This window comes from Mauremys mutica, chromosome 9 (assembly GCF_020497125.1).
Source record: "Mauremys mutica isolate MM-2020 ecotype Southern chromosome 9, ASM2049712v1, whole genome shotgun sequence".
Lineage (NCBI taxonomy): Eukaryota > Metazoa > Chordata > Testudines > Geoemydidae > Mauremys > Mauremys mutica.
In genome coordinates, this window is record NC_059080.1 from 81,031,347 (window position 1) to 81,058,756 (window position 27,410).

General features: G+C 45.2%; 1 protein-coding gene across 4 annotated transcripts in view; it reads left to right on the forward strand.

Annotated features, from left to right (window-relative positions):
* Positions 1-27,410, forward strand: part of KCNAB1 (potassium voltage-gated channel subfamily A regulatory beta subunit 1) — a 263,905-nt gene that overhangs the window by 15,606 nt on the left and 220,889 nt on the right. The window contains exons 1-2 of one of the 4 annotated variants that reach the window (XM_045030794.1): positions 3,678-3,793; positions 5,477-5,666. In XM_045030794.1, the coding sequence (XP_044886729.1) occupies positions 5,578-5,666 (89 nt within the window). In that variant the 5' untranslated portion in view covers positions 3,678-3,793; positions 5,477-5,577. Of the gene's footprint in view, positions 1-3,677; positions 3,794-5,391; positions 5,667-19,122; positions 19,556-27,410 lie in introns of those variants that run through there. The other 3 variants (XM_045030793.1, XM_045030789.1, XM_045030790.1) reach the window with 3 other exon arrangements.

A 27,410-nucleotide genomic window follows, 5' to 3' on the forward strand; every position in this document is an offset into this window, starting at 1 on the left:
GCGCACTTGTGGGCGGTCCACTGGTAACGTGGATTCGGCGGAGCACCTGTGGGAGGTCCGCCAGTCCCACGCCTTCGGCGTGCCCGCCACTGAATTGCTGCTGAAGCCATGGGCCTCCCACAGGCGTGCTGCTGAAGGCAGCCTGACTGCTGCCTTCACGGCGACCAGCGGGCCGCCCCCCGCGGCTTGCCACCGCAGGCACACGCTTGGTGTCTGGAGCCGCCCCTGGGTTAAGCTCTTTTATCTAGTCAGTAAATCCTTGCTTTGTGTTTTAGGCTTGGTATCTTAGTGCCAGCTCCTGTTGCAGTGTGGTAAAATCTTCTGAACTTCCAAAACAGGATTCACTTTGATAGGAGTGTCTCACTCACAAGGGAAGTGAAGCTTAACCATTTTATTCAGAGCTACCTACAAATTAACTAAACTATTGTGTTGCAAACATGTGGGTTTGAAACTTAATAATCAAGGTTACTACTGAGGGCCAGAGAATTCTGAACACCATTTTACCATATACGTCTTTCAGGAGCAGCTGAACCTTTTAAATACTGAGGATAAATGTACTGATCCATAGCATTCTACACTGCCAGCAGTGCCTTCTGCAGCAAGGCTTGTCTTAGGCCTGCATTCTCATTCCCTGCTTTTCTTACTCTAAAAGGAGAATCCCTCCTCCTTCTTGCATCCCCGACTCCTCCCATCAGTGTTTATTATAATACTTATCCCTGCTGCAGCTGCTTCCATCTAAACACTGCAAAGTGCTTAGCAAACCATAAATTAAGCCTCCCAGCACTTGTGTGGCAAGTAGGCCTTAGCCGTCCCATTTTTTCAGAGTGGGAAGCTGGGCATAAAGAAGTTAAATCTGTTGGCATATTGTGCGACCATAGGCAACTCGCATGTCAGTAACAGAGCTGGGAATAGAATCTGGATTTCCTAATCGCTAGTCCTGAGCGTGAACCCCAGGTCACACCTTCCTGACGTCACATTACTGGTGCCGATCCAGGCCACTTGCCCCGTCTGCTTCTTGCCTTGAAGGAAGGAGCAGGAAGGACCCTGCAAACAGGGAGAGGTAGGGTCCATAACTTAGGACACTTCTCATGTAAGAGTCTTGATGTGGCTGTCTCCCCAAAGCCTCAGATCTTCTCTTCTTGCTGCAGCACCCTTAGGGTCCACTTATCCCTTTGGGAAACTAGCCAGCAGCAGGTGAATAGGAGAGCAGTATTAGCTTTGTGCAAGTGTGTGGGGCGGTGGGAGCCCACTGTTTGTTCTAGCCTAAATTATATTGAAAGTTTGGCCACCATTGCTGTGTTGTCTGATAATAAACCAAAGTGTGTGTTTGAATATAGTGGCAGAGTCCTGGTATCAATATTTAAATATAACGTTGCTTCCAGAAAAGCAATCCAGCTGTCTGCTCACTTTTCAGAGGTAGGTCAGTTACCTTCTCTGGCTAATAAGATACTGTCACTTGGACAATTATATGTGCTATAATGTTACCTAGCTAAACTGACAAGTTAAGGGAACATCTACTTTGACAAGTCTATTATAAAACGAACAATGCCCTGTTTAGAGGGGAACTAATTGCAAGCATGTGCTTTTGATTTATTTCATTTAGTTTTGGTGTGATTGTTACCTTTTTAAGGTCTGTACTGCATTCAGGAACAAGTAGTGTTTGTTTAATGTAATGGAAAACCTGAAACCAAATGCCAGCTTGCTTTTGAATACATACTCAAGAATTTGTTCGAGCTGTGAGTAGCCAGCTTTCAAATGAAGGAATCTAAAAAGAAGTTTGTAAGGTTTAAAACGGGACATGTGTAATTTGAGCATACTTATACTTTAGTTTAGAAATGTGGGGTCTGATCCAAAGCCCATGGAAGTCAGTGGAAAGTCTCTCATTGATTTCAGTGGGCTCTTGCCTTAACTCTTATGGGGAAGTGGTGGAGGAGTTAACGACACATCCTGTAAAAGTCTATAATAGGGATAGTATCAGAGGGGTAGCCGTGTTAGCCTGGATCTGTAAAAAGCAACAAAGAGTCCTGTGGCACCTTATAGACTAACAGAAGTATTGGAGCATGAGCTTTCGTGGGTGAATACCCACTTCGTCAGATGCAATAGGGATAATAGGGATAGAATACTTTCTTATATTTTTAAAGATGGTTTAAAATTCTACAGAAAGGAGCTCATTCGCTGTTACATTTGGGAGGGTTTTAGAGTAATTTTTATAGAATCTCTATTTAATTTTCAGGAAACTTATTCGTTTCATCCTTCCTCTTTCCATAAAGGAATGGAACTGATTTATTAAACAAAAATTCAAATGTTTTTTTCTTATTTGTGTCAAAACTGTTATGCAAATACCAGAAAAATAAAATAACAGGTAGAATGACAAACCTCAGAAGCAACCAGTGGAGGACTTGTGGGGGAGGGACAGAAGGTGTAGGTGGATATACTATAGTTATGCTTCTCTTTGCTGTCACTCAAAAAATAGGGGTGGGGGGGATCAAGCTTTAAGTAGGAATAATGCCCAAGCCACCCCAAAGGGGGCAGAGAAGAAGGGAAATCCTGAAGCTGCTCCCCTGTTTCACCAGCTGAGTGGTAGGGAGACCATGTTTCCCAAAGGGAAAATAGGACATTGTTTGGGGCTAGCCCAAGCCCCCTGTACAGCTGGTCCCTGCTCCAGGGTGAGGCTGGTGTCGCTGCTCGCCCGAGCCATGCCTGACCTAAAGGTAATAATTGGAAATATACCAATCTCCTAGAACTGGAAAGGACCTTGAAAGGTCATCGAGTCCAGCCCCCTGCCTTCACTAGCAGGACCAATTTTTGCCCCAGATCCCTAAGTGGCCTCCTCAAGGATTGAACTCACAACCCTGGGTTTAGCAGGCTAATGCTCAAACCACTGAGCTATCCCTCCACCTCAGTCTTCCCTCACCTCTACCTCAGTCTTCCCTCACCCCTTGCGTAGGGCTGGCATCACCACTCCCCCTCCCCCACATGTTCCTCCGCACCCCATTTTTTGGCATTTGTCCCATTCTCTTTTGTCAACTGATCAAGTTGGCCAGGGCCGGCTCCAGCGTTTTTGCTACCCCAAGTGGTGAAAAAAAGAAAAAACAAAAAACCTGTGATCGGTGGCACTTCGGTGGCAGCTCTGCCGCCACTGCTTCATTCTTCAGCGGCAAATCCAGCAGCAGGCCTTTCCCTGCAAGAGGGACTGAGGGACTTGCTGCCGAAGAGCTGGATGTGCCGCCCCTTCCCGTTGGCCGCCCCAAGCACCTGCTTGCTGCGCTGGTGCCTGGAGCTGGCCCTGAAGTTCGCAAGAACAAATGGGACAAATGCTTCCTTTTGCCAAAAAAGTAGGGACGGCTGGGACAGGGTTTAAAGGGACTACCCTGGACACAACCGGATCTATGGTTACCTTGCTCAGAGGTAACCTAGCACACAGTGGAGTAAGGCACAGTCCCGTTCCTCATCAGTGGGCTTCAGGAAGCACAATCCCACCCAGCATTCCTATTGTACGCAGGTAGCTCTGTCAGATCCCCAGAGTTCAGCAGATAAGGGCCAGGCACAATTGGTGTTCCTTCACTCAGGGCACTCTGGAGCTGCCTTATCTGTGTGGTCTGTTAGGGCACAGGGTGCCCCATAGTGGATGAGGAGGGGTAGGATTATGGCCCTTATCCCCAGAAACAACCTGTAGAGAGGGACTAGTGTGCATGGAAGGAGACTCTGCACCCCAAGAAGCAGTGCAGAGCAGACCAGAATGCCTCCTAGTGCTTCTCCTGGGCAGTGAAGCACTGTACCAACATCATTGCAGGTCTGTGTCACAAGGCCCATAAAGTGGCCCCAAATATACATACACCCGAAGAATCCTCACTCATGCAAGTAGACCTCTTCAAGGCAGATGGATTACTTGCTTGAGTAAGCCCTAATCTTGTAAAAAAAAGGTTGCGGGACCCAACATATGAATGGAGACTACAAAAGTTACAAACAGGTTATAGAATATTAAACCTGAAAGATGGGGACTACTCAGCGGTGTCTGTAAAACTGTATCATGGAAGCTTATCAGCCCATATAGAAAACTGCTTCTTGTCAAAACTGTCCAGGGACAGTAAATGCCCCTTCTACAGAAACAGGATCTAAGCAAACTTTAAACTTCCAGGAAATGTCCTGACCCAAACACAGGCTCTCCACATTAGGGAACTCCTATCAAATTCCCAGTGGTACTACCACTGATTCAGTTTTATCAGCTGTTTGCACTAGTGGCAACTCTAGTCTATACAAGACTGGACCGGTTACCAGTGTCGTTAACCTCTGTCAGTTAAAGCTTCAGATATTTGCCTTTAAAATGAATGACATGATATGGTCCAATGTGGGGATTAGCTCTAGAGCTGGTGACTTTTCATCCTTCAAACCCAATGAACAACTGGACGATTTGTCCAAAATGTTTATTTTTCCTCAGGGACATTTTCATGGGTTCCAGATATCATTTTCACAGCTGATATGTGCAATAAGCAGACTGCATTCAAATCTCTCTAACATCTTTATATCCTAACAGTGCGAAGGAAATGGATCCAGCTTTGGGATCCATTCTTTTTATTTACAATATTTTTACTTGCCCTAAGGCCCTGTTAATAATCGCTGGATATCAGAATAACTGTTAAAAAGCATAATCTTCGATCATCATGTCCAGAGATATTAAATTATTTTTCTCAATCTTCAAAATTCCTTTATGGAATGTGAAAAAATTTCTACAATATGAAAGAAGCCAGGGAACCAGAGTAGTGATTACTTTTTTCAGTAATTTCATTCAGTAGGATTTCTCTTTATCTAAAAAGGGAGTAATCATAAAATTAAGGCCCTATCTTGTGAAAACTTATACACGTTAACTTTACACACTCTAATTTTCCCTATTAACTTCAGTGTGACTATTCATATTATATAAAGTTAGGCACATGTTAAATCTTTGCATAGTTGGAGTCTAAACTGCTAAAGTTGTTTTCAGCTGAATCTCAATTTCAAATACACATGATGACAAAACAATTCGGTGGAACATATGCAGGTGAAATTGTTTGCTTTAGTTGTAACTATATATAAAAGGTTATCCACATAAAACAAAATTGTTCTTGTAAAACAACAGTGTGTTTACCAGTAGCATTTGTTTATTATGAAACGTGGGATACTACTACTTTATGTATTCAAGTATGTCAACAGGTAGGAAGTTTACAGATTTTCCCTATGAAAAGGTTACAGCTATTCTTTCTGGTTAAGCCCTGTAGACATGTATCTAATTACAGCTTTGTGGCCAGGATAAGGTTATAGAGGGAGGAAAGTGCATGCTGAAATCAGTTTAAATGACTTGCAGAAAGTGACTTAGTGCTAGGTGGTTCCTTTGCAGACAGGCAAGACACAAAAATGCTTGCAGCACGCACTGGGACAGTGGGGAGTAAAAATCTTGATGAGACAGCCAAGTTAAGGAAACACTCTGTCCTTTCTTTAGGGAGTAGAGAAAAAGCTCCAAAGAGCTCCTGTGAAAGCAGCAAGGACAATAGACTCAAAACCGCAGGTCAGATACAGCAAAGGGGCTGGAGACTGGCACTCATGCGGGAACTGGAGATGAACTGGTATCTGAAAATATGTAACTTATCGTATGAGCATACGATCGCGTACACTACTGGAATGCCTCACAGGTAAGAGAGCTAAACTTCTTATTCTTCAAAAGAAAGTTCAGATCAGTGTTTCCACCCACAAAACCCCTCCCAAAACAAACCCATAAGGCTCTGTGTTTTTTGTACCTGGTTGTTTTAGACATTTTCTAATCACTTTACAGTGGGGCTGGTGGCAGGGGTGTACTGTTACATACAAACTAAAAAAGTGACAATTATAGGCGATTGATTATTAGTCACTTGAATGTCAAAGTTGGTGAATCCTCAGACTTGTATCTCATCAGCTATCTTGTCAATGTGACTGATTTCAATTGAGTTTAGTGCACAATATACTGCTAACGTGCAAGGATTATGGAGGCGACCTGAGAATACTGATTGAAAGCATTTGCAAACCCTGTTGTGAGTTTTTCCTAAATTGTGAGGGAGTGTATGAATGCCAGCTTGAAAGCAAACCACTTCTGAAAAAGGGAACATTTTCATTTTATTCAATAAATTGCCTCTAATCTTAAAATCTCAAAGCATATGGGAGCCTGATTTTCATTAATTCTAAATGTAAAGGGGCCTCACCAGTGCAAATAAGACCCAGGCTTTATTTTATGGGTCTATAATATCAAATCTCTGAGACTTAATTAGGTAGGGCTTTAATATACATTGGTTATTATATAAATACATAAAAATAAGTATTCAAACAACGTTGTTTACTGTTATCTTTTGTTTTATTATTATTATATTTACAATAAATGTGACAAATGTCTTATCCCCTTTAATAATATCCTGCTGGCTTTTAGTTTATTGGTATAACAATTAATGTTTCAGCCCAGCTGTCAGAAAACGATACAATCAGTAGGCTAGGTTCTGCCACCCCTATCCATATTGAGTGGGATCTTACTCAGTAACCCTACTCACTTCAGTAGGTGGCAGAAGGAAAGAATTTAACAAGCATTTTTATCTAGTCCATCTCTGAATCCATGACTGGTGGAGTGTTGGGTGTGTGTGGTGTTTTGCAGTGCTTTGCCCTACCCAGATTTAATACGTTTAGCAGACAACCAGGCTTCTAACCCTATTGCCAGACAAAATTATCCTAAATCTCAAAGCAAAGTGTCTACAGTGATTGACATGAACGTGAGATCTTTCCACAGTGACACTAGAATCAGTAAGATTTCATCGGGGGATGAAGGTTGAAAGTAGAAAGTAGTTAAAGGAAAATGTGTGCAAGTTAGTACAGAAATATGAGGTTTTGCATACACTATTGCTAAGAAATTAGTAGCTGACCAAATCCAATAAGGAAAATGTTAGCCCAGTAGCTAAATTCATTTGTCAAGTAAATGTGGAGTGAAAAACACGTTAAACCAGATTGACTACTCATGTGAAACTCATGGTCAAGATACATAAACATTGAATGCTGTGTTAACAGAACACTATGAAAGCTGCAATTATTTTGCAGCACTTGAGTTGCTAATGTTAATGTAGTAAAGTCTTTACATATCCTTCTAAAAATACAATAGTCTCATATTTTAAAACTCATGAAGAACCAGTAGTAATATTTACTTACCACTGGAGTAAAGCTGCATGCAGGATGCAACATTATTAAGGAAAATACAGTCAAGCCCTCCAGGATGTGGTAACAAGAGGGAACAGAAGATCTTTGAGGTGTTAAAGATATGTTTGGCTGAAGGGAGGCATGGCTGAGCAAGGATGAGTCTATCAGAATTAAGCTGCAGGAAAGTGTGTAGACAAAATCATAAGTTTTACACTATAGTGAAAAAACCCAGAAGATGGAGATAGCTTGGTCCAGAAAGAGTTGAAAACTAAAGGAAGTGTTTTCTTTTGGCAACGTATTGAGCATGCTTGTGTATTAAAAATGTATAATACAGCTTGAAAATATTTAAACTACATTGGCATTGATTGCTGGTGATTCCCAGTGAGTCAAAGCAAGGAACACTCAAGTTGAGGCCAAGATGTATTGCTTGTATTTGCCTTTCCAGCCCACCAAAAATATGGGTTTAGACCAAGGAGTTTTGTTTGAGTCCTTGTAGAGGTAGGGTCTGATAGTGAAAGATCAGATGTAGAACCGTGTTTGTTTTTGCCCAGGGACGCTCCAATGTAGTGTTTTGTTTTGGTCAATGCAGAGATGCATGCCAATGGTAAAACTCTAATTAGGGTCCAGTTTTGGATTCTGAACCTCCCTCCCTCCCCCAAAGTCTGGCAGTGTCTGGATGTGGGGTTTGGTTCGAACCCAGGTGTCTTCTTTATAGAAGCAATTTGTTTGTAAACTGGCTATGAACTGGACTTCCAAATTTTCAGCCTCCTTTTCTTTAAACTGAACTCTGAAAGCTATCCAATATACAGCTCCATGATAAATCTCCACTATTTCTATCTAGGATAACCAGTTACCTTGTGCTGCCACACTGCATTGCCATGAAAATATTTTTGTATATTTTTTTTGTTACCCGAGTGGTGGTAAAAATAAGGCTGATTGGTAAATGATATATTTAGAAACAAGGCCAGTGACTTCCCTAGATCATGATAATTTTAACTGCTGTGAAATCTAATTTCAGAGAATACAAAAGGATCAGATTGTTTCCAACAAGTTGCTTCCATGTGCCAATCTCCAATGCCAATGTTAATAACCTGTTCCCTGAAGCTCCATGTGTTTCTTAGTGTGCCTTTCAGAGAGCAGTAAACAGAACTTACTGTTACTTGAATCTGAACCAGTTTTTATATGCAGATCCTAAAAATAGTTTAGGACCTTAAAAAAGATAACATTGAATTGACTGAATCTGAATATAAGACATTGACGAACCATTACAGCAACTGGTGCTGACAAGGTCATCTGAATTCCTTAGGTCTTTGGTCGCCCACAGTTTGCAGAGACCAAATAATTGGAGTCATCCAAATTTCCATGCAAAAATCACCCTCTGTGACATTGAATTACAATCTTTTCAAATACGTTCTCTTCTGAGATCAGTCTGTTTATCTGCTTTGAAGGATTTGCGGATTAGCTGAATCCATGGTACATTAATCTTTTGATGATCTAATCATACTCTGTATTAGTGATTGAGAGTTGTAACAAAGGGCTGCAGAACTGTGATTGTTGCATCGCAGAGGAGCATGGACAGAGTCTGACAACCCATGTGATCATAAGCAGAGAGTTCTTTATTCATTTACAGCATGCTCTTATATCCCATTATGGCAAGCAATCAGACAGTTGCTAATTGGTTAACAAAATTAACACAGCCACAGCTGTAACCCCATAGGGTAATTATCATCCTAACACCTGTTTGACATATCATCCTATTTACAGTTAGCTGGCCGATGAGAGCGCGCCCAAGGTCAGCCCTTTATACACAATTCCCAGCGTTATCGGCTCGTCCCAGAAGCCTAAACAATCTCAGCATTTCACATTCTATTCCCAACACTTCCCCCCTCCACCCAAAATCAAAAAGGAGGGAAAGAAAAAAGGGATAAAAACATTAGCAAAACATTTCCAACTTATAACAACATAACACCACAATCTATCACAAACCAAAATTAAAACTTTATAAAGCCAACCTATATAACCATGCAATTCTTAACATAACCCCAACAACACCAAACAAAAACAAAGCACAACAAATAAATGGTGTAAATTCTACAGGATTCCCCCCTACTCAATAGCACACCAACTTGTGGCAAACTTCTATTACCAAATCATCCCTCAGATGTCAGGCGATCAAACTGACACTGAGGGAGGGGGGGTCCTAGAAAAAACACAACATAAACCACATAAAACGCAAAAGACAAGTCTGGCCAGAAAAAAAAACAAACAAACACCACAAAACAAAACATAAAACACATAACATAAATTTAACTCTGTAAATAAATGCATGGTACATAAAATGCTATGCAGCTAACACCAATTTTCTTAATATCTAAAAAACAAAACAAAACTACCCCTACTGGGCAAGCAATCATTACATACAATATACAAATACCCTTAGTACCATCAGGCAAAAAAAAAGGAAAATTACATCATCAATAAAATCATTTACAGTAATACAATTGCATCCTGACTTACTTCTAAATTCAACTGCTATTCCCTCCAGCAACCACAGAGTTAACTTTGTACTCTGCCTAACATTACTCGCTAGTAGTTAATTACCTTTTCTATCAACTACACCCTCAAGGTTATCAACCAGTATTCCAAGCTTGTTGTCTGTTGCCCGCCGCCTGGGCCCGATCCTTTTTTCCTCTTCAAGTTCTCTATCTATTGCGTGCCTGCCTGGGCCCGATCCATATTTCCTCTTGCTAAACCGTATTAGCCCCTACCTTTCTGGTATCTTCTGTGAACAACTATCTGTACTTTCCCACCGTGGGGGCTACATCAAATATCAAACAATCATACAACTGCCAATAATCAGTACATAATACAAAATTTACAAAAATCTAAAAAGGCTAACAAAAGCACTTTACATAAAGGTATTTTGGGTCACATAAATTCAAAGCCATTCTCCCAAATTACCTAAATTTATGCCTACAACTCCCCCCTTTGAGAATACTCAACAAACCTTTCGGCTGAGTGTTCTCAAACTTCAAAAACAAAGGTAACCAAGCTCCAGAGAGCCGGGGCAAGTAATGGGGGGGCAATCAATCATTACTTAGAACACACAAATACCCTATACATTCAGGCAAAGCAAAAATTTATCCCAATTAATAAATCATTCAGGGAGGATCAAACAGAAAGAATCCTGGCATAGCAAACAAGCAACTATCCTCCAGGGGCCCAGGTTGTGTACATCTTGTGGCTCTTTCAGACATTCCATCCACCACTGCAGCAGACATCTCCGATACTAACACAGTTGCAATTGCTTCACTGCTACTGCTTGCAGCCTCAAATCCCGAATGAGCAGTGGTAACATCGTGGACTAGTTCAGGAAATAATACTGCAGGCACTGCTTCTAAAGGCTTTAAAATTTCAGCTGAGGTTTCCATAGATGTTACAGTTTCTGCAATGATTTGTTCTTCAATTGCTGCAGCTGTAACAGGCACAAATGTTTTTTGAGCCCCAGAGCTTCCAATACTAAAAATGGGTGAGCCAGTATCTGCCAGCTGCACAGCTAAACTCTCTTGCTGCACTGGAGCTGAATAAAATTTATCACCGTTTGCAAGTTCCAAGTTTCCAAATTCAAACAAATCCTTTTCCACTTCCGTCCTTAGCTCAAACTTGGTTTCCTTTCGCTGATTGTCATTTGAGCTTGTCACAGTCAGTAGAAATGTTTGTTTTGCTTCCATAGGCTCCTCTTCGTCTCCCTTTCCACACACAGGCAGTTCTTGAGGACACATGTCGCTCTGTAGAGGGGCCCCATTTACAACTGCCCCTGGGCATTCTGATACTAGGTTAGATGGCGCATCTCCTACATCATTCTGCATGGGGGCCTCAGCTGCAACCGCTTCAGTGTGCTCTGATTCCAAGGTAAACACAGTATCTTCTACCTCTGTCGTCCCAGGTGCCTCAGTTACCCCACTCTGCATTGCATCCCCAATAAAAGCTTCCTGAGTGATTTGCCGCCCATCGGATCCCTGAAGCCGAGCAGTTCGGGTGGGCTTGCGCAAAGTGATGTCCATAGCAAAGGCAGTTTGGGGAGGGCCAGTGGATCCAAACCCTCGAGACCCGCGGTCAATCGGGGTCGATCGGGGCACACATCCCTTGAAAGGTATTAACTGAGCAAGACGTGTACCAGCAGTTATAGTCACAGGGGGACAGAGGGCACGTACCATTATCCCAATATTCCCCGTATAGTCGGCATCAATAAGGCCAGGCAAAACAAAAATACCTTGTTTCGATGTTGACGAACGGCCAATCAAAAGGGCACTCAGTCCAAATCCCTCAGTCCAATGGACCATCGATGTTGGAAGGAAGAACTTGAACCTCGTCAGTCTCCAAAACTACATCTGTCGCTGTGGCCAAGTCCACTCCGGCACTGCCACGGGTTGCTCCGGTGAGGTGTTCCAGGCAGCCGGGTTGGCGGGTGGAGGCACTTGTGTCGTCGCGCTCCTCCGAGGGGCGCTCCGCGATCCGTTTCCCGGCAGCGGTGTTCCATCCTTCGTGTAACGCGCCCCACAGTCGGCGGCGGGATGTCCAAACTTATCACATCGTGTGCAAGCGCCAGTTGCAGCTTTAGGTGACACATCAGAGGCCCGCTGCCCATTTTGCATAGGGCAGTCCCGCCGGAAATGCCCGGGTTTTTCACAACCAAAACAGGGGCCGGCTGGCCGGGTCGGTCTTCTAGCCCCCCGCTGTCCCCCGAGCAGGGGTTGTAACGCCACGGCCAGTGCAGAGGCCTGTGCCTTAGCATGAATTGCCGCCTTATCCGTCTCCTCAAGCATAGCGGCCCTACCACATGCCTCAATCATTTCCATCAGGGTCGCAGTCTTGGGCAAGGTGGCTAATATACGGCGGCAAGTGGGATTTGCATTCTGGGTGGCAAGATCAAGTCCAACTGCAGTTCTGGCTTCTGGCGTCAGATTGGGAGATCTATCAATAGCCTCTCGAAGGCGATCCAAAAAGGTGGAATACGGTTCCGATGGGCCTTGTGTAATTTTAGCGTAGGGAGGGACCGGCTTTCCCATCTGGGGCACCACTTTAAAGGCAGCCAAAGCTAGTTCCTGTGATTGCTGCAGGATCCGGGGCTCAAGGCGAGCTTGCAAGTGCGGGTCAACAAAGCGACCGACTCCCAAAAACATATCAGCAGTGGCCACGCGCCGAGGATCACCATCCGGTAAATCCAAATTGCGGACAAGAGCCAAGTCAACTCTCTTAGCCCAATCATCTTTCCACAACAGTTTCTGTGTAGGTGTAAGAAGCATGTCAGCTAGCTTAATCGCATCGTACGGACACATTGCTTGGCCAGCAAATATCTGTTCAATGATAGACTGTACATACGGATTATCTAGTCCATAAGCCATGATCGATTTCTGTGCCTCACGGATCAACTTCCAGTCCAAAGGGGCCCACCGTCTATGATTAGGGTGTTGAGGGTCTGGCGTAATCACCGGAAAGGCCTCAGGTGTTAGACCTTCAAGGATGGCTTCTCTTAAAACCCCATGCCAGCGCTGTACCGGATCCGGAGGGTCCCCAGTTGGAGGGTCCCCGGGGCCAGGCGGGGCGGGGGGGCGAGTCGAATGAAAGCACTTGTGAAGATGCGATCGCGATGATCCAGGTGGAAAACCTTCCAATTGGTCCAACTTGTCACATATATGCTGCAGCTGTCGACCCTGGCGCTCCATCTCCTTATAGAAGGCATCAGACTGAGTAAACTGAGTAAACTTAGTCAAATCGGGATATGGGTTTGATGGCACATGTTCCACCCGAGCCTCCTCTGTCCCCCCGCAATCGTGGCACCCCCAGGCCCCGTGGACACGGCATGGCTTTGGAGGGGGTGCATACGGCAAGGCTGTCTCCATAGGCTCGGGCGTATCGGGGGGTAACGGGACCGTAGCAGGATCAATCATGTCGGGGCCGATAGCCACATTGGAGGGTAGTGGGGCCGTAGCAGGGGCAACATCATCCATGGGGAAGGGGTCGGAAGCCAAAGGTATCACCGTGTCCTCAACACCGAAAAACTCTCTGGCTCCAACCGGCAACACAGAAGGCATTCCGGGCGTTGGGCGGCAAAGCTCAGAAAGGGCCGCCTGCACTCCTGCCTCGGCCGCGAGAGTTTCTACTATCTCCTTCGCCTTATTCCATACTGGACTCAGGGAGAAGGCCTCCTTATCGCCCCGAGCCACCGACTTCCAAAGCTCGGAGCCTAGCCGCTCCCAAACAGTTTTATCAAAAATTGTACTTGGTTGAACAGAAAGTCCCCTTCTCCATCCCCACCGCAGCAGACGGGATAACGTATCAGAGGGGAGCTTCTCTCCCTGCCGCTCCGCGATGCGCATCAAATATTCATGCACCGTCCTTTCTTCCGCTGATGCAGCGGTTCCCATGTTAGCTGCTCACCTCTGGGCTGGGGTGTGCCTCCCTTTTCAGATGCCCTGCGGCTTGCCACTCGACACTGAGCTCAGGTGCGCCCCTCTTTTCGGACGCCCTGCGGCTCCTAGCCGCTCGACACTGAACTCAGGTGCGCCCTTCTCTTCGGACGCCCTGCGGCCGCCGCTCGACACTGAGCTCAGGTGCGTCCCTCTTTTCGGACGCCCTGCGGCTCCTAGCCGCTCGACACTGAGCTCAGGTGCGCCTCCTTTTCTTCTTTTCAGTTCAGGCCACCAACACTATCCTCATTCGATACGAATCACGTCGGGGTCACCATTTGTTGCATCGCAGAGGAGCATGGACAGAGTCTGACAACCCATGTGATCATAAGCAGAGAGTTCTTTATTCATTTACAGCATGCTCTTATATCCCATTATGGCAAGCAATCAGACAGTTGCTAATTGGTTAACAAAATTAACACAGCCACAGCTGTAACCCCATAGGGTAATTATCATCCTAACACCTGTTTGACTTATCATCCTATTTACAGTTAGCTGGCCGATGAGAGCGCGCCCAAGGTCAGCCCTTTATACACAATTCCCAGCGTTATCGGCTCGTCCCAGAAGCCTAAACAATCTCAGCATTTCACATTCTATTCCCAACATGTGATTCTGTGAGATGACAAAGTAAAGGTATTCCTCCTTGCATTATATTGATTCATGCTCTTTGAGCTGTTTGTTTGGCTTGGGTGGCTAATCTGGGATCTCTATTAATTCTCTTGATATAATAATTCAGGTGCTCTATAAATATAAAATATCTTAAACACATTACAAATTATATACTATGGGTACCATTAAATAGCTAACATTTACCTATCTTTGGCATACAGTGGTGTCTGAAATACCAACAATTCTCTAGGTTTAAGACTAGAGAATTATCTGCTGATTTGTTTGACAAGTGTTGATTTTGTGTGTGTGTGGGGGGGGTTAAAGGCAACTCGTGTGTGTATATACCTCCTCTGAAACACTGTCTAGGTTAGAGGGTGAAGGAAGGCAGTAAGGCTGACAATTGATGCTTTGCGTGATATACAAAAAATGCAGGGGAAAGAGAAATTTTGGCTAAGAATGCAGGGACAAACCCCCTAATCTTGTGGAATCTTTAGGGTTCACATAGAACAGAACAGATGGGGCCACGTTTTTACAGACCCTACTGTAAAGCCTGCTATCTACTTAGTCTACAGAAAAACTGCATGGTACTCTGCTCTTCTCCCTCAGAAGGATGAAGAGCTGAATTAATACTGACAGGATTTCAGTCTGATTCCAAAGAATCTGGATATAGCACATCTGAGGCTTAAACCACTAAGCCAGCCCCTTGGTTTACTTCCTCCAAAGGCAGAGCAACACACCAACAGACAAGGCACTTATAGTACGTCTACACTACGGGATTATTCCGAATTTACATAAACCGGTTTAGCAAAACAGATTGTATAAAATCAAGTGTGCCACACTAAACACATTAAATCGGTGGTGTGCGTCCACGGTCCGAGGCTAGCGTCGATTTCTGGAGCATTGCACTGTGGGTAGCTATTCCGTAGCTATCCCATAGTTCCCGCAGCCTCCCCCACCCCTTGGAATTTCCGGGTTGAGATCCCAGTGCCTGATGGGGCAAAAATCATTGTCGCGGGTGGTTCTGGGTAAATGTCGTCAGTCACTCCTTCTGCTGGGAAAGCAACGGCAGACAAGCATTTCGTGCCTTTTTTCCCTGGATTGCCCTGGCAGATGCCATAGCATGGCAATCATGGAGCCTGTTTTGCCTTTTGTGACTGTCACCGTATGTGTACTAGATGCCGCTGACAGAGGCGATTCAGCAGCGCTACACAGCAGCATGCTTTTGCATGACAGCAGAGATGGTTACCAGCCATATTGCACCATCTACCATACCATAAATTGGTAATAAGATGATCGTGGCTACCAGTCCTTTTGCACTGCACCATTTGCTGCTGTCATAAGTGCCCCTGGCTGAGATCAGCCAGGGGCGCAAAAGCCAAAATTGGGAATGACTCCCTGAGTCAATACCTCTTTTTTGGTATCTAAAAATAGAATCAGTCCTGCCTAGAATATGGGCAAGTGTACTAGAGAACCACTGTATCATAGAACCAGAGAGCACAGCTGCTCTGTGTCAGATCCTGCAGAAATTATGAGCTTTATGCTATTCACATGGGGTGCTCCTGCAACAGCCCCACCTGTTCATTCCGTTCTTCCCCAGTCTTCCTGGGCTACCATAGCATTGTCCCCCCACTTGTGTGATGAAGTAATAAAGAATGCAGGAATAAGACACAGTGACTTGTTTGTGAGAAATGAGTGGAAGGCAGCCTCCAGCTGCTATGATAGTCCAGACAGGACATTAAGGAGTGTGGAGGAGAGGAGCCCAGCATCCCTCTGCTAGTCCAGGGGCAATTGAATCTTTTCTTTACACATGAAGGGTGGGGGCTGATGGAGCTCAGCCCCCTGTTGCTATGATGAGGACAGTTACCAGCCATATTGCACCATCTACCAGGAAAAATTAGGGGCAGGCACCCTTGATCGACCTAACTGATGCTAGTCGGCATGGTTACCAGTCCTTTTGCACTGCCCCATGTGCCAATAGGTTGATGATGACAATGGATATCAGTCTTATTGCACCATCAGCCACCCATGGCAGGGGGTGAGCAAGGATGTTGGTGTTGAGTGCTGCAGCATCGTGTCTATCTGCAGCATTCAGTAAAGATAGGGTGACATGTAAAAGAGTCAAGAGAGGATTGTTTTCCCTTTCACTTCTGGGGGTGGGTGGGGGGTTGCGTAAATTGCTGAGCTATGCCCTGACCCACCGCGGACACTGTGTTTGTCCCTAGAAGCATTTGGAGCTCAACCAAGAATGCAAATGCTTTTCAGAGAGACTGCAGGAACTGTGGGATAGCTTGAGTCCTCCAGTCCATGAGCGTCCATTTGATTCCTTGGCTTTCCGTTACGCTTGTCACGCAGCAGAGCGCTGAGTCCCTGCTATGGCGTCTGTTTTTTAAAAAAATGTTTTTTAATTCGTCTTCTGTAACGGAGCGCTGATAGAACAGATTTGCCTGCCCTTACAGCAATCACGTACGCATGGTCCATGCTGGAGCTCTTTCTTTATTTTGATTTTAACTGCATCACCACACGTGCTGATCGGAGCTCCACGCTGGGCAAACAGGAAATATTCAAAAGTTCGCGGGGCTTTTCCTGTCTACCTGGCCACTGCATCCGAGTTCAGATTGCTGTCCAGAGCAGTCAGTGGTGCACTGTGGGATACCGCCCGGAGGCCAATACCGTCGATCTGCGGCCACACTAACCCCAATCCGATATGGTAATACCGATATTAGCGCTACTCCTCTCGTTAGGGAGGAGTACAGAAACCGGTTTAAAGAGCCCTTTATACCGATATAAAGGGCCTCTTAGTGTGGACGGGTGTGGCGTTAAATCGGTTTAATGCTCCTAAAACTGGTTTAAATGCGTAGTGTAGACCAGGCCTTAGATGCATATGCAAATATTCTCATCTGGAGCCTGTTAGTACTATTCAAAGCTCCAGGCAAAATACGTCCCAAGACAGCCGCCTGCTGCTGAATAGCCCACCTGGCTGCAGAGCATGCTGCTACAGCACCATTCCCAGTTCCTACCAGACTAGCAGCAAAAGACCACTCTCAGCTGGCATGTGCTACCACTAGACTGCCACCCAGCCACAGCTGCACATTAAGTGTCTATCTGTGTACAGAAAAAGAAAAGTGTTTCAATCTTATGGAGAATTTGTATTTATTACAATTATAGAAAAGTTTTTGATTTAGGCTTTTAAAAATCTCAAGAATTTATTCTCTATTTGTGTTACAAAGGCCTAGAGAGCCCAATTATGATCCAGCCCCCTTTGCATTAGGCATTGCACAAACAAAATAAGTCTCTGCCCCAAAGAACTTACACTCTAAGTAGACCAGACAGGATTGTGTGGGGGTCCTGCAGCAGGAGCTGCAGAACTGGCAAGAAACTGGAGCTGTTGCTCCCAGCCCTGTGCTTGCAGAGATAGGGGAGGGAGCACTGCCTGCTGCTGCACGCACTGAGAGTCCAGGGTGTCCAGTGCCATATGCAGCAGGTCTAATTGGCTGGGGGTAAGCTGACATTTCATAGTGCACATTTTCACAGGAACTTTTCTCTTCCTGCTCCTGACATCCCTGACCCTTTGGCCCCTCCCCAGGTCTGCCATCACTTTCATAATGGTCAGGAACCCTGAATGGACCTTGTGATAATAGGAAAAGAAATTGAGAGCCCAACTCACCTGATTTATGTGAGGCTATAACAGGGGCGGGCAAACTTTTTGGCCTGAGGGCCACATTGGGTTTCCAAAATTGTATGGCGGGCTCGTTAGGGGAGGCTGTGCCTTCCCAAACAGCCAGGCGTGGCCTGGCCCCTGCCCCCTATCCGACCTCACCACCTGCTTCTCACGCCTGTTGGGGGGGCCCCCCCAGGACTCCAGGACCTTCCCACCCCTGACTGCCCCATGCTGCCTTATCCAACCCCTCCTCTCATTCCTGACTGCCCCCCGGGACCCCTGCCTCATCCAACCACCCCTTCTCCCTGACTGCCCCCCCGCTGCCCCATCTACCCCTTCCTTCCTGACCGCCCCCCCGGGACCCCTGCCCCATTCAACCCCCCCTGTTCCCTGCCCTGGGCCTGACCTCTATCCACATCCCTGCCCCCGACCACCACCCCAACTCCCCTGCCCTCTATCCAACCCCCCCACCCCCGCTCCCTGCCCCCTTACCACGTTGCCTGGAGCACCGGTGGCTGGCGGCGCTACAGCCACGCCGCCCAGAGCACCAGGCCAGGCAGCCGCGCCGCCTGGCTGGAGCCAGCCGCGCCACCGCGCAGCACAGAGCACTGGGTCAGGCCTCGGCTCTGCAGCTGTGCTGCCGGAATAGCAGTTTCTTACAAGTCTTCATATCGATAACTGCTACCAGTAGCACATTCCTACGGGGAGCATTGTGCCGGTGGAGCGAGCTGAGGCTGCGGGGGAGTGGGGACAGCAGGGGAGGGGCTGGGGGCTAGCCTCCCAGGCCAGGAGCTCAAGGGCCAGGCAGGAGGGTCCCGTGGGCCACAGCCCCCGGGCTGTAGTTTGCCCACCTCTGGGCTATAATGTACTCTGAGAAACCAAATTGCCTTGATGATTTGACTAAGGGGCATTACAACATTTAAGTATCCTACCCAAGGCCTTAAATAAACCCTATGAGAACTTGCATTTATCAGCCTTGTACTGAATCCAGAACAAATATTTTTTTGTCTAAATATAAGACATGGGAAACGGTTGGTATTCTCTTCCCAGTGGCAATATGCAGTCCCTTTGAGTACTTGACCATGAAAGGTTTCAACTGATGGGGGGGAAAAAGGTCACTGATTCTGGCTAGGATCCATCTTAGGCACCAATTAAAAGAAGCCAGTAGCAATAAGGTACAGAGTGACTGGAAGGAAAACTCTTTATATTCCCATCATTCTATTAAGCAAACATAACTAAGTTAAAGCTGCATCTCCTAATAGAAATATAATGGCAACAAACTAGCATTCCAAAAGAACATAGAGAAGCCAGAAAAGCAGAAACTACCAAGAATCTAAATCTCAAATACTTTATTGGACTTCGAGAATCTTTGTGACCAGCTGTTATCTTGGAATATGCATTTGTACCGACCTTCCTGCACGGAAATCCCACCCCACAAGCCAAGCATGCCGAAATCCATTGAAGCACCGTTGAGGGGTAAAAGGCAGAGCGCCGCCCTTAAAGTCTGCCTTCCAGCAAAATGCTGGGCTGGAAGGCTAAGTGGAGCAGCAGAACTGAAACAACTAGAGAAGTTTTTGCATATGCATGGAGTGTCATTACATGAAACTGTCAAAGCTGGGACAGGAATGATATACAGGTACTTTCATATACCCGTTGTCAGATTATCTTCATAGTCAAGTACAGTTACTAAGAAACAGCTGAAATGAGGGGAGGTCTGGCCCAGTAAAACTCTTGCAGCAAAGAATGACAACAAAATGGCTATAAATAGATTATATGTACATTGTACGTAATGTCTTAAAGAACACATCTTTGCAGTGTTGTAACCTTGTTGGTCCCAGGCTGTTAGAGAGACTTGGTGGATGTGGTAATATCTTTTACTGGACCAATTCTGTTGGTGAAAGAGACAAACTTTTGAGCTACACAGAACTCTTCTGGTCTGGGAAATGTACTTAATGTCACAGCTAAATACAAATATATCTATTTATAAATGTCTTTGATAGACCATATCTATAGTTCATTTACATAGTATATGTACCTTTAAAATCTGTCTGCCTGTTCCTGTGCTCACTCTCCCTCACACGTGTTGTTCATTGTCTAGAGTAAATGTACTCTGCATAAGGTATAATCTAAATTCAGATCTTAAATTTCCTTGGCAAAACTAGGATAAATGACCAATACAGTGAAAAACATGTCAGTAAAATGTTGATTCCAAGGAGTATGACACTTTACATTCTAGCCAATTGTTATTGAATGCATAATGCAGCATTGATCTAAAACAGACATATGTATAGAATTATGAAATGTGACTGGTTTTGTGTGCTAATTTGCAGCTTTTATTAAAAAAATGTATTACATGCTTTTTAATGGATATATTGCAGGTGTGTACCTCACTTTAGATCAGGGGTAGGCAACCTATGGCACGCGTGCCCAAGGTGGCACACGAGCTGATCTTCAGTGGCACCCACACCCTGGGTCCTGGCCACCGGTCCGGAGGACTCTGCATTTTAATTTAATTTTAAATGAAGTTTCTTAAACATTTTAAAAACCTTATTTACTTTAATACAACAATAGTTTAGTTATATATTATAGACTTACAGAAAGAAACCTTCTAAAAATGTTAAAATGTATGACTGGCATGCGAAACCTTAAATGAGAGTGAATAAATGAAGTCTCGGCACACAACTTCTGAAAGGTTGCCGACACCTGCTTTAGATAGTCCCTTGTTGAAGAAACACACATTACAATTCTCTTAAAAATAGTATTTGACATTAAAAGGGAAGAGAATATTATTCCTTTTGGTCTGGATATGTTGAATTGTCTTGAAAATTGGAGGGGAGGAGTAGGGGGAGAGGGACAGAAACTTAAAAGAAAAATTAGCATAGACAACTATGTGCTCTAGATGATGCTACCAATCTAGACTTGGAATCAGAAACCTGTCAGTTAACACTGATTTAAACAGTATGCTTAATCTTTCTGTTGCTAGCCTTATTAATATCACAGCACCAGTGCAGCCCGAGCTATGGTTAATTATATTAACACTAGGGAACTGGGAAACAGATTGAAAGGTATATCTCACAAGTGGAGTCCAATTGGGATAATTTATCCCTGGTATAAATCCATTAAATTTATTGGAGATGTGCTGTCCATGCATTTGTCCCCAAATGCACTGATTAACCAATTCTTCCCCTTTTCTCTTCATTGGGAGAGTTCCTTTTAGCTCCCCCAAAGATTGGTCTTTCACTCTTAAATAATTTCTGATTTGAATTGGTTAATTTAAAAAAAAAGGCTTCCCCTTATTAGCTTTATTACTTCAACAATGATTTCCCACTTTCCATTTTGTCTTGCCGTTTCCATTCATATATTGGACACTGATTTTTTTTTTTTTTTTTATTTCTATTTTTTTTTTTAGAGGCAAAGGGTCAGGTGAGCACCCCAGTTCCTGACCTGCTGGCAGTTTTTTAAATTATACAAGCAACTGACCGTAGGGCTGCAGCCATTTCATAGTCACGTCTTGCTTCCAAAAATGCAGTTGTGGCACTCTCTCAATTAAGTTTATTCCATTAGAGGTTATCCTGCAAATGCATGTTTTACATATACCCTGCTGATGGATGGATCTGGTTCCCACAAAGTTAACAACAATATATTAGGCCAAAAATATGAAGACCTCTCTATTTCCGCCCCATGCCATATAGAAAACATACCTAAAATAGAAGAGCCAGCTCTAGTCTAAGATTAGAGAATTTTTCTATAGGGGTTCCCAATACCCAAACCCACCCAAGGTTTCATTTATAACACAATAGAGCAAAGCCTCTGAGATTTGTAATTTTAAGGTTTATAGGAGACACACTGCATCTGTACCTTGTATACTTACACTAGTCAGATGGCATTTTGCTCAGTGATTGGGTTCTACGCCTGGCTCTGCCACTGGGTCACTGGACCACCATTAGCTTTGTCTCTCTGTGTGTCCATTTTCCCATTTCTAAAATTGCAGGTTTGCCTTTTGCAAAGCTCTTTGGCCCTGGTAAGAACATGCTTTCCTTTAAGTCTCATTGAAGTGAGTGGGATTTAGGCACATATATACATTCTGTCCTAAATTTGGGACTTTAAGATCTACCGATTAAAAGTTATATAAATGCTAAATTGATCTATATTTTTTCTTATTTTCAGTTATGAGTGTGTGCGAAGTATTCATTATGAAATATAAAACTATCAGAAAATCAATGTTTCATATTTCATTGAGAGCATTGACCTATTTTTGCTGCAAGACACTCTGAGATGCTAACTTTTTTTTTTGTGTGCAACAATGGGCTCACTTTGCTTGAAGATACATTTATTTTCCAGGTGGCCTTTGTGTTTGAAAATAGGTACTTTAGCATATTTAATAAGAACATGCAGTTTGATGAAAGCAAGAAAAGGACTCGGGGATGTGGAGTGGATGCAGGGTACAAAAGGCCAAATTATTTTAACAATGCTGTGAAAATGTGTAATATGAATGTCAACTTACAGCCAGTTCTAGAAAGAAATTATTAGAAGTGAAGTAGGAGTCTGAAAATTTTAAACTACTGCGATAGTTAGCTCATATTTATAAAGTATATACACCAGGCCATGCCTTAATAGTAGGAATTTTGCAGTAAGATTTCCTACATCACTGTGAAAGACAGATCACTTTGACAGGGGCGGCTCTAGACATTTTGCCGCCCCAAGCAGGGCGGCATGCCGGTCGCCAGTCCCGCGGCTCCGATGCATCTCCCGCAGGTGTGCCTGCGGAGGGTCCACTGGTCCCACGGCTCCAGCGGGCCCTCCGCAGGCACGCCTGCGGGAGGTCCACCAGAGCCGCCTGCCGCCCACCCGGTGACCGGCAGAGCGCCCCCCGCGGCATGCCGCCCCAAGCACGTGCTTGGCGTGCTGGGGTCTGGAGCCGTCCTGCACTTTGACACTCCAAGTGAATGAAGTGGGTGAATGTGTGAAAGCAGAGGTGGTATTACACTGAACTAGGTACAGGGAAATCAACATAAACATTTTAAAACAAATAGTGAATGAAGTTGAGAACGTTTAAGATTGGGTCTCTCCCTGGTGACACTACAGAGGCAAACAGGCATTTGTGAGGAGCAGACCTCTAAACGCTTGATTCAAAATAGATTAAGAACATCAAGGTTTAGATGCTTATTGGAACTAGATCAGTACCTCTTGGGTTTCTCACTTAAATTAGTGTAACAAGATCATAATTGGGCTGTCTGCCTCTGCACCATACACTGTTCTGCCTCCCCCATTAGATCATCTGGAAGCCAGTCCCAGACTGCTTTTCTTTATAAAAAAAAATAAAAAAAATAAAGGGGGTGGGGTGGGGTGGGGGGGAGAAGGGACAGGTAAGTGGGATGATGATGTTTGACAGCAAAAAGAACTCAACTGGTAGTGGCATGTCACATTGCTGAGGATGATTAACATCCTTCCTGGACTCGAGATTTATAGAGATGGATTTTTCAGGGGTAGGGGGTTGCACTCTCCTCTAGCTTTTCCTTACTATCTATTAAGAAAATGCTCTTTCCTTTCTGATTAAATCATTGACAGGTTGCTGTAGTTTATAGCTCTGCCTTTCTTCTGAGGGGAAAACTAGACTTTTTCATTTTTTTTAAATGAAGTATAAAAGCAGGGTTGGTTTGAAGAGCCCTTTGTGAAGCCATTGGCTCCAGGATTGAGGCCCTGACTGAGGGTGAGTGCTTGGCACAATTCAGGACAGGGGTGCGCTCCCCTGATCCTAGTCCACTCCTCCGGGGAAGGTTACAGCTGCTTTAAGGACTTCTCTCTATCATTTGCTGACTGTCAACAGGCCAAAGAGCTGTTGTAGCACCCAGGGATTGCTGCGGAGTAGTAATGTCCTAGCCGCTCCTCTTTTCCCCCCAGCACCCCTCTTGTGCCATTTGCAGGGAGTGATGTAGGGAGCCTCTACTACACCCGAGGATTCCACTGTGCAGGAAAGTTCCACTAGGCGCCAGATGTAGGGCTGTTTTGTGCCCTTGGAAAAATGCAAAGTGGTCAAAGCAAGCCTAGGGTCAGGGCTTCTAACTTTAGCTAGATCGGCACTAACTTCTGAGCATCATATACTCTCACCTGTAGGTTTTTCTAACTAGGTTAAAATTGGGCTCAATATATGGTCCAGCCATGCCCTCCCAACAGCATTACTGTAAATAGTTTGCACCAAGACTCCAATATTATATGTACAACATCCTTTGCCAGCCGTACCTACACAATAAAAATTGTTGGCTCAGATCGTTTACAAACCTTACCAAGACCAGCTCTAGGCATTTTTAATATGGTTTTTGACATGGTCCTAGGTGACATTCTCATAAGCAAACTAGGGAAATGAGGACTAGTCGTCTAGATGACGACTATAAGGTGTGATATTACTAAGTATGATCTTTCATCAGTGGCTCATTGTTGAACTGGGCAGGCTTGTCAAACTGGGGTCCTGCAGGGGTTAGTCCTAATGTCTGGCACCAGTCAATATTTTTGTTAATGACTTGGATAAGGGAGTGAAGAGTGTGCTCATAAAATCTGCAGATGATACCAACCTGGGAGGGGTTGCAAGCACTTTGGAGGACACAATTAGAATTCAAAATGACTTTGACAAATTGTAGAGATAGGGAAATGACATTGGACCAGATCTTGAAGCTTTTACACAGGCCTTATTCATATCAGGTGAAACCCTGTGCAGAGGGCTGGCACAAGGCCTATGCAGCTCTCAAAATAGGGCTCCAATCATGCATAGGCTTTATATTGGCTCTGTACACGGTAGCAAATTTCAGCCATTCTGAAGGGTGAATAAGGATTTTTTGGATCATTGGTTTGGAAGGGGAGAACACCGCTCCTCCCATTGAGGATCTGGAGATGGTTTTAAATAGCTCTGTGGTGGGGCAACGATTCACTGGCCATCTCGGGAATTAGCTCCTTCCAGCCCAGAGCACCCTCTGCAGGCCAGTGTCTCGCCTGCCGCTGGCCCTGTGTCCCTTCCGGACCCAAGTGTCCCTTGCCCAGGGGTTCTGTCCACTGCAATATCCCCTCACTCTGGGTCTCCCCTCCCAGGGGAACCCCAACCCCCTATCCCCATCTCACCTCAGTGGCTACTGCCAGTCATCATCTAGCCCCGGCTCCCTGGGGCAGACTGCAGTTTGTAAACCACACACCAGTAAGGGGTGTTGGACCAGCTGCCTCTGCCTATATCTGGGCTGCCCATCTGCAACCCTACTACCCTTTTGTGGGCCCTTAGCTCGGCTTGCAGCCTGGGGCTTTGCTAGGCTGGAGCTCCACAGCCCCCTCTGCCCTTCCCCAGCACTGCTGCACCCTAGATACCCTTCTCAGCTTCCCAGCAACTAGGTCCTCATCCCTCAGAAGCTAGAGGGAGTCTTTCTGCTTCTGGCCCACTGCCCTCTTATAAGGGCCAGCTGGATCCTGACTGCACTGGCTACAGCTTCTTTCTCAATCAGCCCATCCTTGCCCCTGCCACAGCCCTCTCCCAGGGCTGTTAAGCCCTTCAGGGCAGGAGCAGGGTAACCACCCCGCAACAAGCACTTTCTACTCTTTTTTTTTTTCTCTCCTGACTTGTATTCAATTTAGAGTTCTGCTAAGCTGAGATCTTTGCTGGGTTTGTGGTGACTTTGGAGCTTTTCTTTTTTAATATGCTTGTTTACCTGCCAGATCGGTTTCCCAGATTTTCACAGGTCTAAACTCACTTAAGTTATCTTATCTCACTTAAGTAAAGGTAAGAAGAAAACCCTTTTGTTATTAAAAGCTGTTTAATTTAATATGGAAAGCAATGAATTTTTAATAAGGAACGCTCATTATATACCGATAAGCTGGTTTATTTATAAGGTGATTAGTCTTTTTTTCCTTTCATTGCCTTAACAAATGCAGCTTAGTTCAGCCTATCATTGAATATCTGAAACTACACCAGTGTTAATTTTGCTTCTGATAATAGCATCCCTCTGAGATGACTTTCAGTGCATAGAACCAATTGCCTTATATGGCAGGGCTTTTATTACATAGTTGTTTAACCTTCTAAAGACTGAAACAAGCTGGGCTGGAACTGAACTTGTATCAGGTGCCAATTTAGTACTCTCAGGTTTAGAAAAAAACCAATGTGCGTTCTGACTTTACAGGGTCAAGGTGGATAATGGGGCCGTAGATTGCCATAGCGTTATATCTTGCACAGTTGCACTGTCTCAGTATGTTAACAAGTGTGCCAAGGTAATGTGTGCAAAATGTGCAGTTCCATGTGATATATGCAGTTCCTAAGTTTTACATATTACTATGAATTCACTTTTTATGAAATGCTTGTAATGTCTAAAGCACAGTGACCCTTAACTTAATCCTCACAACAGCCCTATGAAGTAGGGCGGCATTATCCTCATCACTCTTTGGCAGATGAGGAACCTGAGGGAGAAAAGCTGAGTGAGCAGGCCAAGGCCCAAAAGGAATAATTGCAAGAACTAAGAAATGTTTGTTCCTAAGCCTGCCTTGCTTGTGTCATTGCATGTTTATGCAGAGATGACCCATATCTGCCAACAGTGGAATGGGGGGCCCAATTTAAAGGTTTGGCCCCTCCCTGCAGCTGCCAGCTGTTGCTCCTGCCTCTCCACACAGGGTGCAGCTTGCTGGCGCTGGCAGCTGTTGCACAGGGAGGGGGCCCAGCTGCACCATGTGACCAAGCAGGGCCTGGCAGAAATCTCAGGGGCATGTGACACTGTGTGTGCCCTCATGTGTTGTCCCTATGTTGTAAACATAAAGGCTTGACTACCCTACTTAATTTACATGGGCCACGGGCCAGTAGGGTGACCAGATGTCCCAATTTTATAGGGACAGTCCTGATATTTGGGGCTTTTTCTTATATAGGTACCTATTAATAGTGGCGGCTCTAGGGATTTTGCCGCCTCAAGCATGGCAGGCAGGCTGCCTCCGGCGGTTTGCCTGCAGAGGGTCCGCTGGTCCCGCGGCTTCGGCAGGTCCTCCGAAGTCGTGGGACCAGCAGACCCTCCACAGGCAAGCCGCCGAAGGCAGCCTGCCTGCTGCCCTCACGGCGCCGACAGAGTGCCCCCCCACGGCTTGCCGCCCCAAGCACGCGCGTGGCATGCTGGAGCCTGGAGCCGCCCCTGCCTATTAATCCCCATCCCCGTCCTGATTTTTCACACTTGCTATCTGGTCACCCTATGGACCAGTGTAAAAACACAGAATGGCCCTATTGGCAGAATGAGTCAGATGCCTTGTTATAGACATGTAGGGCTGGAAATGACCTTGAGGTCATCTAGTCCAGCCCCTGTCCTGAGGCAGGACCAAGTATACCTAGACTATCCCTGACAGGGGTTTGTCTGACCTGTGCTTAAAAACCTCCAATGATGAGGATTCCACAACCTCCCTTAGAAGCCTATTGTAGAGCTAAACTGCCCCTATTGTTAAAGTTTTTCTTAATATCTAATCTGATCTCCCTTGCCGCAGGCAGA